General features: G+C 34.7%; 1 protein-coding gene across 1 annotated transcript; it reads left to right on the top strand.

Moving 5' to 3' along the window:
* Positions 1-12912: 12912 nt before the first annotated feature.
* On the top strand, positions 12913-16176 carry LOC107646806 (pectinesterase-like). The gene is made up of 2 exons (XM_088502393.1): positions 12913-13935; positions 15358-16176. Exons 1-2 carry the CDS (start codon positions 13014-13016, stop codon positions 16047-16049), a joined length of 1614 nt encoding a protein of 537 aa, XP_088358519.1. The 5' UTR covers positions 12913-13013; the 3' UTR covers positions 16050-16176.
* Positions 16177-16481: the final 305 nt, after the last annotated feature.

The raw sequence follows: 16481 nt of genomic DNA, 5'->3' as shown, positions 1-16481 counted from the left end.
TCTTTGTCCGCTTGACAACGAGCATAAATCAAGTTAGAAGAAGCAATTCTAGAGTGCAGCTTTTTGTTTACTGTTAAGCCTTCATGAACCATCTTCTAAATAAAATTCTTAATTCTTGGTTGGCTTATTCTCCAAATCTCCTTCTGCTTGTATCGATCAAGGAGGAATTTTGCTCGAAGGTGGTAGAAGAGGAAGGCTACTTGGTATCCTGACGCTATAGAATATATACCGTTGTTTGTCCACATCCAGGTTGGTTTATCTTCGCCTTCACTTATAGGAGTATTGAGGATTGCTTCAGTGATTTTTAGTTGAAATTTTTTTTCTATTTTTACCTAGTTTTAAGTTTTGTTAGGCAAAATTAGTCTGAGACCCATTAAGAAATTCTGTCATTATTTTGGGTAATAATAGGCATACTTGCAGTGTATTCTTTGACCTATAAGTCTATCTAAATGTTTATTGTATTTTTTCTACCAATTTTTTAGATCAGCCTTTCTTTTTTAGGATTTTTCTACCCTTCATGACACTCCTCCAATCCCATAATGGGTTATTCCTTATCTCTGCTCTTAGAAAACTTGTGAACTTATAGTATTTGCTTCTGTAGACTTTATTAAGTAGTGAATTTGGTCTAGTAATAGCTTCTAGCCTTATTTCGCAAGCATTGCAAGGTTGAAGGCCTTTAGGTATTTGAAATTTAATCCTCATTGATTTATGGATCTACATGTAATCTGTCATCTTATCCATTGCATCTTGCGCTCTCTATTTTTTTTGTCTTTAGCAAAACTATAAAATAGTGCGATATAACTCTTACAGTAAAATATTAGACAATCGAAAAAAGATTAATGTATAAATGATAACTGTTGTAACTACTGTCTTTATTAAAGCCTCTCTACCACTTAAAAAAAGTAGAGCTTGTTTTTAATGTTAAAGTTTTTGACTGACCTTATTTTTAATATAGTTAAAAGTAACTTTTTTTAAACCTTAAACAATTTAATGACGATATCTCCAAATACTTGGAACCATAAGAATATTAACCAATTGATCTTGGGTTTAAATTGTGTATTTTTACCAGAAAATAGAGGATTTGAAAATCCATACCCATGTAAATATGGTGGGAGTTAGTCTTTGGACACTACTAGAAAATTAGTTATTACAGACGGATATTTCCAACAGATTTTATCCCACTGAAATACAGACGGAATTTTAGAGGGATTTTTTTGTCGGAAAAAAAAATAGATTAGCATAAATTACAGACGGAAAAGAGAATCCATCTATAATTCTGTCGGAAAAATTAATTTTTTTTCCATAAAAATTAGTTACAGATGGAAAATTCTTCTGTAATTAAATAGACAAAACGCTACGTTTTATTAAATTATTACAAACGGATTTTTCGTCTATAATTTAAATTATTCTGTCGAAAGAGGTGAAAATAAGGGTATCAAAATCACGTTCTCCTCGACGGCGTCTTCATTTTACAAAACACCCCATCCTTCATCGACGCCGCTTCTCACCGATTCGCTCCTAATCCTTCATCATCGGCGCCTTTCGCCCCTTCACCGCCGTTCCCGAAGCTCCATCACACCCTTCCCCAATCTCTCTCTTTCAGTTTCGATGCCGATGAATTTTGCTACCTTCTCCACGCCGTTTTCTGTCGCTGCTCACTAAAGCTCGTCAGCGTCGTCGCCGCCGCTTCTACCTCTTCTTCTCGTCGCCGTTGGTTCAGGTAGGTTCCGTCGTTCCTTCAGATTACATTGATTTTCTTGCAATTGTATCTGTTCTGTTCTCAAAACAAATTTAGGGTTTATTACAGTGACAGATATGGCAAGCTTTCTGTGAACGAACTCCCTTCATTCTTCTCTTCTTTGTTTCTTTCCTATGACTGTGTAACCCTTTCTAGTCTCTGCCATTTTTTTTCTATTGAATTGAAATTTTGGATTGAACTAACCTGTGTATTAATCCTTGGTTTATATATTCCAGTGATTTGGTTGTAGCTTCTCCTGTGGAGGATTACTTTTTATACATTGATAATCTGAAAAATCCTGATAAGGTTAGAATTTTGTTCAAATTACTTTTCTACTTTATCTCCAAAGAAAGAAACTCTTTTGACTCGATTCCTTTCCTCGTCATTGTTAATGGTAGGAAGAAGCTGAGAAAATTACACAACCATATTTAGATGCTCTTGGTGAAGACTATTCTGTTTGTTGCCAAGGTAATGAATGAATCACAGTTAGTGTTAGCCTACTGGTTATTGAAATTATGCAGTTTTATTTGTAATTATACCTGAATCCTTTTAAATTTTACTGTAGGAACTGCTTTTTTTTCCTTTGCAAAGCTGCATGAACCATTCCTGTAATTCTAATGCCAAAGCCTTCAAGAGAGACGAGGTACGTTTTGAACTGAGTCAATCGGTACCTGGTTTAATTTGATTCTGCAAAGATATGACTATCTTTGTAGTCCTAATCTTTTTGTATGCAGGATAGGGATGGCCAAGCAACCATAATCGCAGTAAGGCCGATTCGAAAAGGAAAAGAGGTTGGTTTGTGAAAAATGTTTTATATCTGTAGTGTAAGTACCGCTGGATCAGCTTTAGAGCATATTAAGAGGACTCATGAGGCTGTAAATGAGAAAGTGTCCAAACATATTTCTGCAGCAGTGTCACTAATCAGGTATCTAGTGAATTGATTGTGAGAAACTGAGAATAACTGTCAGTAATGCCCATGCTTATTGAAAATGTGCTTCATTCAGTTGTAATCTGCTCTTAAACTAATACTTTTGTGATCAACTGATGCAATATCAATCAGTTGTGTATAGTAATGCTTCTAATAGCAATGAGCAACATGGCATGGAGATCAATTATGCTCGTGTTGCAGTAGAGGAAGACGTGGCAAAGAACATCAAAGATCTCTTTGAGCAGTTTGATGGTAAGTGTATGGTTTCATTGCATAGCAAAATTGGTTGCAAAAAAGCAGCAAAATTGTTTTATTATTAGCATTCTGACGTGTGTGTCCATTATCAATCTGGTTTCAGAACTCTACTCTTTACCATTTTAGCATGTTTCATACCTCCCACCATATTCAACCTGTTCCTGCCACATTGTTTCATTATGCATATAACTAGTATGTTTTATCACTAGTTAATATATATATATACATATTCCAAACTACCATTGTTTCATTATGCATATAACTAGTATTTTTTATCACTAATTAATCTCTTTGATAGTTTTAATTACCAATTCATATGTAAACTAATCTTGACTCTAACAACAGCAAGTTGAGAAATCTAGAGAAGGGTCTTCCACAATACAAAGCAGCACCTTTGTTTGATAAGCTTGTGTTTGATAAGGTATGCTTTAAACTTAATCAATACTTTACTAGCAAGATAGAAAACTCATGAAAGATTGAATTAAAAAGCTAATACATTATTGGTTTGAATAATTGGTAGACAAAACAAGCATTAGGTGGACGAGTTCGAATCTTGTTATCAGGAGCTGCCCTTTGCCTAGACATGTTGAGGAGTTTATGAGGGTCACTAGTGGATCTACATTATCACAAGGATATGCTATTCACTAGTTTGATTTGATAATAGTTTTATTTTTTCTGAAAGAATCCAAGATTGTATAAAAATGAATGTGATTTTGATCTTACAACACTGGATTCATGTTATATTTGGAGTTTTCTAAAATCATAAACTCTTTACAGGGAAAGATACTAATGCTACTGATATGGGAAAGAAGGGTAGTTGGTTTTCTGCAATAACGAGGGTTTTCACACACCACTCCAAGGAGAAGCAAGTACCTAATGTAAGTGATTTTATTTATATTTATTTATTTATTTATGATGTGGAAAATCTTGATCCTGTTTGGCATGTTCTTGATTTTTCTTTTTGTTGTTGTTAGGCTTGGTTTTCTTGTTACTGATAGAGACTTGTAGTAGTATTAAAATACTTAATCATTTCTAATATTTTGAAATTTTGGGATTCTGGTCTATAAGAATGTAGATGAATATAATTATGTTGTATAAAGTCATAAACTAAAAGGATCTAATAGATGCCAATTAAGTTATTTCATAATCAGTAATAGAAAATTTGAAATGTAGAAAACAGAATACTAATGTTTTAAGCTCATTTTCTATATGGAAAGGAAGTAAAATCTGCAAACTAATGTTTATTTTGTTTGAAATCAATCATCATAGAACTCTGTCTTCACTCTTCAAAATTTGCAACAATCTCTTTTTACAACATGCAAGATTATTAACAAGTTCGCGAGTTGTAACACCCTAATATTCAAATCCTTATGCTCGAGTCATAAGTCAATGATATTACGGTGGTACGACTCTCAGGTGGATTTTTAATAAATAAATATAGGTAATTTCGAAAAGAGTATTAATCGAGAAGCCTGAAAAGAGTAGAAATAAAATCGCGAAGACGTATCTCTCACGTTTCGACAACAAAAGATAAACCGTGAAGCCGAAAACGATTTACGGACAAGGCGTAGAGGAGATTAAGAGATAGATAACAGATAGATATATATAACATAAGTAAATAGCTACTAGTCGCGACCCGCGAAGTTTAGGTCGGCTAGAGTACATTATGAAATTAGTTGACAACAGTATATCCTAATCTCTCCCGAAGGAAACATGAGAGCCTCTATAGGCAAATTCAAAGAGTTCAATACATAATATAAACTTTCCAAAACAAAGGTGGAGAGATTCTAATCAAAACACAAAGTAGAGGAAATAAAGATCTTCGCCGTCTCTCAGACGACCCACAACTCACTTTTGAGCATCTGGACCTGTATCTGAAAAACAAGAGATATATACGGAATGAGAACCCCGGGCCCATGGGTTTCCAGTACGGTAAAAGTGCCAAATAAATTCAATGTACTGCAACAAAAACTCACTAAGCATCCTAAACTTCTTCACCAATTATTCATCCTAGGTTCTCGCTAATCCATGAATAGGCAACTGTCATAAGGGAGTGCTAAATTCAATTCATGTTTCACATGTTTCCCAACTCGCTGACTCTTCCATGAATCAGACTCAGAATCATAAGCAAAACCATCACCAGTTGTTCTGCCTCAGCAGTTCTATATCAATACATCATCATGCAATCGCATCATCAATTCATCCCATCAAGAACAGCCCTCACACCCACCGACACCAGCATGAGGGGCCTCTCAGTTGTACAAACACAAGCAATACAGGCAGGTAATACACAAACATGATACAAGTAGAACAAGTAGCATATAGTCAGGTAACATGGCATATATGATGTAGAAATCCAAGACAAATGGCAAACCCAAACAATTCAAACATATGCAAATGATGAATGCCTGCCCTATGGCTGATGATATCATCTGTCGGTTATATAGCCAACCCGACATGTCCTGGTAGCTAACCATTGGACAGAAACACCCCTTGCGGAGCAAGTAGGTTTGAGCTACAACCCCCTTGCTACTGCCCGCTCAACCCAGAGCCAGTGAAATAATCACTACTGCGGCTACTACCCAGGCGGGTGTCTAAAAGCTCAACCTGGAGCGAGTGGATTCACCACTACTGCCGCTACTACCCAGGCGTCGCAATCTCTAACCTGGAGCAAGTGGGACGAACCACAACCCTTGCTACTACCCAGGTATCTCAAGCATTGGCCCGGAGCAAGTGGGACGAACCACAACCCTTGCTACTGCCCAGGCATCTCAAACATATATTCATTCAATCTCAATTCATATTATCAACATTCATTGTTACCAAATCTCAAACATTAACTTGGAGCAAGTGGGACGAACCACAACCCTTGCTACTACCCAAGTATCACAAATAAACATTTATTCATAATCACCCTTCATTATTATCAATCCTCAGACAATGACCCGGAGCAAGCGGGACGAACCACGACCCTTGCTACTACCCAGGTATCACAAATACACATTTATTCAAAACCCCACGATTAAACTCGTTTATCATAATCCTCCTTTCCCGTCTCATACCCGGAGCAAGTGGACAACGCCACTGCCTACTACCCGGGGTCGCACATCACATTTCAATATTTTTTCATTATTATCCATTTAACATATTCATTCATTAATCATATATGCATTTATACTCAGCCATAAACAATAATGGCTTTGCCGTAACCCGGCAATAACTCAGCCATCCGGATCATGGTCCAATCAAGAACGGGCCATTTATCAATAAATATAGCCCTCCGGCTCATGGCATACACGGTACTTCCACCGTCATCCTCTATATCTCATATAATCATCTTTGATCATCATTGATCATAACTTTTCCCCTTGCTTCACTCGCAAGTTACCACATCCCCTAGCTCATTGCTAGGCATATCAGAATGATTTAATACATAAGAGGTGAGATCGGAGGCTTAGAAGTATGAGATTTGGCTTTTAAAACTCAAAAATCAACTTTGGCATGAAAACAGGGCCACGCGTACGCGCACTCCACGCGCACGCGTGGATGGCCACAAAACTCATCAACGCGCAAGCGTCATACGCGCGGACGCGCGGGTTGAAAAATAGCCAAACGACGCGCAAGCGTCAGCCACGCGTACGCGTGGGTGCTCTTGCGCCCCAGGCACAAAACTGGCACAACACTGGCACAACTCTCGGGAAAATAGCTGGGCATTTGGTGCAGCGCATCGACGCGCCCGTGCACACCACGCGCACGCGTGGATAGTGCCTTCTTGAAGAACGACGCGTACGCGCCAAGTGCGCCTACGCGTGGAGGGTCATTCAGCTAAAAATTTTCTAAGTTAAAAGCTGCAGAATTTACAAATTCAACCCCCAATCTTCCGATGGACATAACTTTCTCATTTTAAATCATTTTTCACCCGTTCTTCAAACGGCATGGACATCCCGAATCCAATTTCATTTCTAAACAGATTTGGTACAAAACAGAGATCCATAGTCCAAGTTATGTCCCGTCAAAGTATGCCCAAAAACCATATTTTCATACAAAACCACTAGGTGCCATTTTCAAAACAAGCCATTTTCAAATCTTTTCAAAATCAACCAAAACATGCCAATTTCAACCCTTTTTGAAATCAATCAAAATGTACCAAAATCCACATCAAGCCATCCTTAACTCACACATTGACACTTTACCAAAAATTCCCAAAACCACATCTAACCCTTTTAACACTTCTCAATCAAATGGCTAAAGGACAAACACAATATCATGTCATACATCCTTCCTCATCCCAATTTCCAATAATACCATTTCCAATCAACCATCATTATACGTAATCAATATCATACTCACTATCACGTGATTTCACCCACAAATCAACCTTAATCATTCCCCAAGCATATATCACAACATACATATCTCTAATGCATCATCATACCATCAAGGCATCAATAATCATAATCACATATATGATCACATAATATATCTCAACCGAACCAAACATACCTCGTCTACATAATTTCACCCAAAATTACCAAATTCTACACTTCAACTTCTCAAACCTTATTATTCAATAACCAACCTAATCATTCATATATTCATTATCTGAAATTCATCCAATCACTTGTGCCATCATACAATGCACACATCGACTTACCTTTCTTACCTCTTTCCGGTCTCCGGCCCAAAATTCACGGCCTCCGGCCCAATTTTCACAATTTAAATGCATAAACCACAAATCAATACTCATTACCCAATACATCAAATTCTCAATACACCAAGCATACAAGGTCACACAATTCTCAACCCAATCATTAATTCACATTACATATCAACTATGCATATTAGCACCAACCATTTACACAATCCAAACTTAATCCTAGGGGCATCTAACCTAGGAATTCTCATCACAACACACGGTATTTAAATGAAACTTAAACCGTACCTCTTGTAGCCAAACCAATTGAGCCTCTTCTTTGGAATTCTTCACCAACCTTAGCTCCAAGCCTTACCAAAGCTCCTCAAGCAATACCAATCTCCCAATTGTGCACCAACATCACCAAATACACTAACATAACCAATGTCACATACATACATCAACCTAGGGCTCATAAAAATGAAAAATCACAAGGGTTTGAGCACTTCTTACCTCAGCCCATATGAAGTAGGGATAGAACCCACTTAGAATCCATGTTGGAGTATCCCTAAACACCCAAAATCACAAGATTTCAACACTAACTACCCAAAAACGTGTAACAGTGGGGAATTTCGAAAACTGGGCAGAGATGAATAGAATACTCACCACAAAACTTAGATAGAATTGTAGAGGATGAGAAGAGCGACGCGTGGCCGCAAACGGCTCGTCAATCGGAGCTCCGTAGCTCAAGTTATGGTGGTTTGAAGATCAAAGAGAGTTAGGTTTTCTCTCTTCTCTTCTCTCTTCTCAAATCAGCGCCCCAACCCTTCTTTTTAGGGTAAAATGAGCTGAAATGCTCACAACTAATGTTTATATATGTTGGGTCTTGGGCCCACTTAGGCCCGGTTCACTTATTTTTGCCCATTGGCCCAATTTTGGGCCAAAACCTTTAAGATTAGCGCTCTAAATCGCACTTTAAATATTTCTACCTTCCCTAATTATAATTCCTCATTTCTTAATCTTATTTACCCATAATCAATTTCCTCAGTTGTAGTACCAGACAGATCTCAGCCGGTACTGCCGGTCAAAATTCCACTGCGCACTTTTATGCAGAAAACTATATTTTCCGACTCGGAAAAATTCACTGAATCCAAATATCATATTTAAATTATCAAATTCCAATTGTCAAATCTTCCAACCATATTCGCTCCTATTTAACTTATTATTTACTAAATTTCGATTAGACCGGGTATTACACGAGTTGTGTCATATGATTGAAGTTTATCTAAGCTGCATCTCTGAAGGCTCCTTCTCTGCATGCTACCTCTCCCAAAGCTACTTCTTCCAGGGTTGTTCATCACCACAAGGAGGTTGGCTATAGACCGGAACCAACTTTAAGGAACCAACATGCCACGGCATCTAAGATCCAGGCTGTTTATAGAGGCTATATGGTAAACTTCCAAATTTTCTGTTTATAGATAAGGTTCAAGCAAACTCAGATCAGGCTATGGTTTGGAATCAGCTCAAAGCAGGATCCTTCCAGTAAGTTTCGAGTTTCTTTTAGTTTTGCTTCCTGCTTTCTTGTTGCGACTACATTTGAGTTGAGTTGAATGGTATGTTCTTGACAGGTTCAATGAAGAAATGATGGAGTCACTTTTTGGATATAATGCTGCTCAAGAAAAATCTAAACCCGAAATGAAGAAAGAATCTCATGAACAAACTCCTCAATATATTCAAATACCATGTAGTAGTGCTTTGTGTTTGTTGAAGAGAAGGTTATATATATAGATGTTAAATTAGATAGGAATAATGAAAAGGTACATGCTTTTACAATAAAAACAAGTTATTGGTACTTGAACAAAGTATGTCAGGAACTGCATATTAAATAATAGGATAATAATAATTTCTATTAAGAAATATATAGTAGTGGAACATCGAAATGTGTTGGCAGGCTAGCAAATTAAGGGGTCCAGATTAGTAGAAAGAGAAATAAACATTTAAAGTTTGGAGGGCAGTGAAACTATACTCATGCAAAATTTAATTTAAAATGTGTACCCGATGGCTTCTATGATTCATGTGCCACAATTATAAGGCACTTATTTCTTTTCTAGATACACCAGAAAAATGCAGTGTATCCCTCTTTCGTACCTTCATTTTCTGTTATCTTTTGTACAAAAGGAAGCCTAAAGGGTAAGAGAATGTGTTGACCCATCAATATCTTTGGGATGAGTCTAATTTATAAGAAATAATTTTGTTTTCAAATTGGAGTGTATACTGATGACATGCTGAACATCCTAGGCTTTTTTGAATGGAGAGCGAGCTACAGGATATTTGACAAGTGAAAGCAGGAATTATGTTTGTTTATTGTTACTACTACTACTACTTCCTTAGAGTTTAATGGATAAGGTAATTTAATCTAATATTCAGGACATGTCTTGTAGCTTATTTCTCCTCATTAAACCAAATTTTGTTGCTTTATTCTAATTATTTGAATGTGTTCTTGTTTGACAGTTGACTGAACAAAAATTGACAAGAAAGGAAGGTATAAGCTTTTCTTGTTTGAGGTTACTTGCTAAGATTAAAGCCTCGCTATCTTTCACTTGAAATTTCTGAAGGTTTTGATAAATTTTACCACTAATAGAAGCAGGAGGCTAATCTGATTCAATCTGCTCTTATTGTCAATTATCTGTGTTTCCATCTCAATGTGTTCCTGTCCTAAATAACATTGTTCATCTTTTGTTGTTTAGGAAGCTTGCAGACAAGATTGCAGCTTCTGGTTACTATGTGGTTGTTCCGAACTTCTTTTATGGTGAACCCTATGATCCTCAGAATACTAATAGACCTTTAGGAGAGTGGCTAAAAGATCATGGAACGGTTAGTTCTTTTTAATGATTCAACATTATTTCTTTGTTCATAATGATTCAACATTATTTCCCCATGATCCAAACCACAAGCTGCAAATCCACCATATCCTCTCTCATCCTCTCCTCTTTCTCCAATGAAACCTCTCAGTTCCTACTGTGATTCGATCCTCTACTGATTGGAAGAACACTAGGAAGAACAAGAAGTGCAGAAGGAAGAACATTGATGGATTGTGTGGTGGCAAGGAAGAATGCTTCTTCAAGAAGGAACCTTGATGTTGTTGAGAGAGCAACACATAGGGAAGAGGTATTCTTCTTTCTCCATCATCATCTTCTACTTCAATTCTTACTGTTTTCTTTTTTTTATTTAATTGATTCATTTATGTTGTTTTCTCTTCAGACATTGCATTTTCATGTTCATATAATTGTTGTGAATTATATGCATTTTCATGTTCATATAATCAAAAGTAACTGCAGTGGTAACAATTTTTTTTTGGTTCTTTTTTCTAATAACTGCAGTGTAGATCGGATATAGTAAGGTAGACATCCTCTGCTCAGAAAGTGGGAAGCAGCAAATAATTTTGATGGACCAAGAATCTCAAGAAGCAAGTATATTGCCGTCATCACTAAGAAGTTCAAGAAAGAATGAAGCTATCCATAAATTAGGATATTGAATCTTGATGAGTCCACTAGTAGTTATTTGTCATCTAATGTATTTAGATTGTATTATTGTACGGAAATAATTGCTTCTTATTATAAAGAAAGCGTTTTGTACTCACTGGTGTGTTTTTCTATTTATACCACCAATAAAAATTTGTATTTATTAAATTTATATTATTTTATATGAAAATAAATTTATTTTGTAATTAGAAAAATAAAAAAAATTCTATTTTACTTTACTGACGGATTTACAGACGGATTTTCTGTCTGTAATTAGAGTGTAAGATGATTTTCCAAAGTTCAAATTACAGACGGAAAATCCGTCGGAAAGTTCGTCGCCTTTGGAAAATGGATAGAAAATTTACAGAGGGAAAATCTGTCGGTAACTGGTAAAAATTCGTCGGTAAATAATTTTCGACGGAACTTTTACAGAAGGACAAAATCCGTCGATAATTTCGTCGGTAACCAAAAATCCGTCTGTAAATCTATCTGTATTAATTCATTTTATAGTTGTGGGAGCCTTTGAATTCTTTATATTTTTACATGTTTTAATAATGCTTATTTAATTATATAATATTTTTTTCTAGTACGACTCTCCTTTAATTTCCAACATTTCTGGATCCGTTTGTTGCAATGTCTCTCCGTTTCCCTAACAAAGAGGTTAGAACTCATCTCATCTTGCCGGATAAGAGCTATATATAATTTGGCATATCATTATTCAACTCAAGAACGCTACCAATTATAAGAGATTCTAACTGCAATTAACCAAAGTGACTCCAACCCGAAAGAACTGATTTGTATACCCATTAAAGTTTGTTGTCTATCCTCCAAAACTGATAATAACAACTATAAAATAGAAAGCTAATATTCGTGGATGGGCTATTATCATTCTTAATAAATGCATGCATCACGTCAACTTTGTTTTGAAATATGACGTCCAAGAAAATTCTCGACATACAATAACATATTTTCTGGTGGCCTAGCTTGCACTGCACGTACGCTTCAAAATAAATTTAAAATATAATTATTTTTGTTTAGCATTAGCTTAGCTTGCACCTGTCAAAATTAAGTTAGATTGTAATTAATTTTCTTTTTTCTAAATACTAATTAATTATATATTTATAATTAATGTTTAAACTCCTAGCATGACATTACTATGGATAATCAATAATAAAAAGTCCTCCCATTATGAATTCAACTAAATATTTGTCTAGCTACTATTTTAATCTATACATTCTAATATGTAAAACAAAAATGCTATTTAAAAATAGTTGTTCTGATATTAAAAAATAAAACGTGCAGTGGTCACTATAATTTAAATTAGTTATGTTAGATATATACTAAAATAATCATCAACATTAAAATTAATTATTAGTATAAAATATACATTATAAACAAATTAAACTACATATATTTATATATAAATACATAATGGCTGATTTTAGTGTATAAAATAATATTTTTGAATTTAAATAAGTGCCACATTTTAGTTATAAATAAAAATATCATATGAATATAGAATACATTTTTAAATATTGGTCCTTAATTATACCAGACAATTAGGTTTTGAAAAACCAAATTAAACCATACTTTATTTAATTTTTATTATTTTCCAGATGAACTACTATACTTTTTTTTATTTTAATTGACACGGAGATAGAACATAATCCACATTGCCCTTAAATAGGTTAGTCAACAACTTTAGAAAATACAAAACCCACATTATTAATACCTCAACTGTATTGTATCACTCACAAATAAGAATTATCCATACCTTTTTGGCCTATAAATAGCACCTCTTCACTGGCACTTTTCATTCATCAGCATTCAACAATAATCCAAATATATACAAGCTAAGAATATAATTCTCTCATTGCTACCTATCTAGGTTGCCTTATTATTATACAAATAGAACCTATTGGTCATTTCATTTTCAGAATGGGCAACTTGGTCATTGCGTACATTATTTTAGCCTTTTATTCTCTCTTCATTATTGTGCATGGCACTGATAAGTTATCATGCAATCAAACTCCATATCCCACTCTTTGTAACCATTACATTGGCACTACCAATTATTCAATTTCATCATCATCAAGTGATGTTTCCTCTTCTTATTATTCCTTCCATGACATGGCCCTTAAGGTCACCATGGACCAAGCAATAGTAGCACACAAACTTGTCTCATCAACCATGGAATCCAACGATTTCAAAGACAAGAGAGCCAAGTCCGCATGGGAAGATTGTTTGGAACTCTATGAGAATACAATCTATCAGCTCAACCGTTCAATGAACTCAAACAATCTAAACGACAGGTTAACATGGCAAAGTGCTTCTATTGCGAATCAACAAACATGCCAAAACGGTTTTCTTGATTCTAACCTTTCATCTCACTACCTAAACTACTTTCCATCCATTTCAAGCAACTTATCCAAGTTGCTGAGCAACTCTTTGGCCATTAGCAATACATTAACGTCCTTGACTTCGTTACCAAAAGACCCGGTTGTTCGCCGCGGTCGAAAATTGCTTTCTTTTAATGGCTTCCCAGAGTGGCTATCTCCTTCCGACAGGAGGCTTCTTCAGGCTTTGCCGGGAACGGCGGCACCGAAGGCGGACATTGTGGTGGCACAGGACGGGAGTGGGAATTACAAGAGTGTTTCGGAGGGCGTGGCGGCGGCCGGTAGGCTGAATAAGAATGGTCGAGTGGTTGTGTACGTGAAAGCTGGTGTTTACCGGGAGAGTGTGAACATAAAGGGAGGTATAAAGAATTTGATGATGTTTGGGGATGGTATTGGAGCTACCATTATTACGGGTAGCAAGAATTATCAAGACGGCTCCACCACTGTTGGTTCAGCTACTTTTAGTAAGTACATACCTTATATCAATATCATCTTCTTATTATTTCATTCATTGTTAATAGAGTTCACATCATTTTTCCGATTATTTTTAACTTTTAAATCTTAAATTTTAAATTTTTTTTAAAAAAATAAAAAATAAAAATAATTTTATAATAAAAAACTAATTAATATTAATTATTTAATATATTTAATTTTTTATATTTATTTTATATATATTATTAATTATTATACTAAATTATTATTATTTTTAAGAAATAATGTTAATTTCCTTTGAGAAAGCCGCTATAACTTATCACAATAGGCTAACTAACTTCTTTCTTTTATATATAAAGTAAGAAATATATATATTATTCAAGTTAAAAAATAATTGATAGTATAAAATATTTTTTATAATAATTATTTAATTATATCTATTTTTTAAAATAATTACATGGCTAATATAAAAATGTAATTGATATAATCGTTACGTAATTAAATATTAAAATATTAATCATTATTAAATTTATAATTTTATATAAAAATTTTATAATAAAAATTATCTCATATAAAATTAATAATTAAAATTTATTAAATAATAATTTAATTAAATATATTAAATTATTTAACTATTTTTAATGATTAACTTCATAAAAAACAAACATTTTTGTGAGTTTTTACCTATGATGTATGACACGACACGACATGGGACACGTCGACAAGAGAATTTTAAAATCTTACATGACACGGGGACACGCATATATATAAAATATAAAATATTTTTTAGATAAATTGTAATGATATTTTGATATTTTATTGATATTAAAATATAAAATAAAATTTTTAATTATTTTTAATATCTTATTTTAATTATATCAAGTATTTAAAATATTTTTTGTTTTAATAAATAATAATATATACTATATCTAAATTTATTTTAAGAATATATCTTAAGAATAAGACTGGACATGCGGACACGTAATAATATTTAGGTGTGTCCAGCGTGTCCAGAGAAAAAAAATTTATTTTTTATTAAGACACAGTTGGACACAGTAGACACGCGTGTCGGACGAGTGTCGGTGAGTGTCGTGTCCAAAATATGTCTGACACGCAGACACAATAACTCAGTGAAGTGTCCATACTTCATAGGTTTTTACTAAATTTTATCAAAGGTAAATTTTATTAAATACTACTAGTTTTTTAAATTTAAATTTAGATTCTCTAAATTTTAAATTTTTATTTTAAAAAATAAAATAAATTTTTTATTATTAAATAATTTTTTTAATTATATTTTCTCTTATTCTATCTATAAAATAAATAATAATAAATTATATTTTACTATCTAAAATAAAATTCAAAATTTATAAATCCCTTCTTTCGAGTAATTTAGAGTAAGTTGATGCATTGAAGTAACGTTACGTTTGTGGCTTGACTGGGTTCCTTTGATTCAGCGGTTTCGAGTGATGGGTTCATCGCCAGGGACTTAACAATTGAGAACAGTGCTGGGCCACAGAAGCACCAAGCGGTGGCACTTCTTTCCAGCTCCGATCACTCCGTGTTCTACCGGTGTAGCTTCAGAGGCTACCAAGACACCTTATACGTCCTTTCCCAACGCCAATTCTACCGCGACTGCGACATCTACGGCACCATAGACTTCATCTTCGGTGACGCTGTCGCCCTCTTCCAAAACTGCAACATCTTCTTGAGAAAACCAATGAGTAAGCAACAGAACGCAGTGACAGCACAAGGGAGAACCGATCCCAACGAGAACACCGGCATTGTCATCCACAACTGCCGCATCATGGCGGCTTCAGATCTGAAGCCAGTTCAGGGATCTGTCAAGTGCTTCCTTGGCCGGCCGTGGCAGAAGTACTCAAGAACGGTGGTGGTCAAGAGTAGCCTGGACGGTTTGATTCAACCGGCAGGGTGGATGCCATGGGCGGGAAGCTTTGCTTTGAATACATTGTATTATGGAGAGTATATGAATATTGGAGCAGGTGCTAACACTGCAGGGAGGGTCAAATGGCCTGGCTTTCATGTTATTACCAACCCTACTGAGGCTTTGAAATTTACTGTTGCTAATTTCTTGGATGGTGGATCGTGGATTCCTGGGACTGGTGTTCCGTTTGAAACTGGCCTTTGAACTTGTGAATTTATTACCAATCTTTCAAATTGTTGTGTACTTTAAATTCATTAGTTGTGGGTGTGTGTTGGGTGTCTCTTTGTCTATAGTCTTAGTTCAAATTTGTGTTCCCTCAAGGACAGGGGAGTGATTGGGAAAATGTGTATAGGATTAATGTGTTGTAGGTTGAAAGTCTTCAATTTAATTTCACTAAATTTGTAATTATATACTTATTGAAAGAAATTCTATATCTCCACATACAATGAATATTTGATTATGATTATTTTGATAATTCAAATCGATTAGAGATTAACCAAATTCAATTGAAAAGATAATGATGGTAATAATAATAATTATTCTACACTTTCAAATCTTTTTATAATTAAATCTAATTAAGTTAGTCTAAACCTATTAAAAATCAATTTTATTAATGGAGCATGAATACATGCTCCA

The sequence above is a fragment of the Arachis ipaensis genome, chromosome B1 (assembly GCF_059453495.1).
Source record: "Arachis ipaensis isolate K30076 ecotype BB chromosome B1, ASM5945349v1, whole genome shotgun sequence".
Classification (NCBI taxonomy): domain Eukaryota; kingdom Viridiplantae; phylum Streptophyta; class Magnoliopsida; order Fabales; family Fabaceae; genus Arachis; species Arachis ipaensis.
This window is presented reverse-complemented; position numbering and strand designations above follow the sequence as displayed.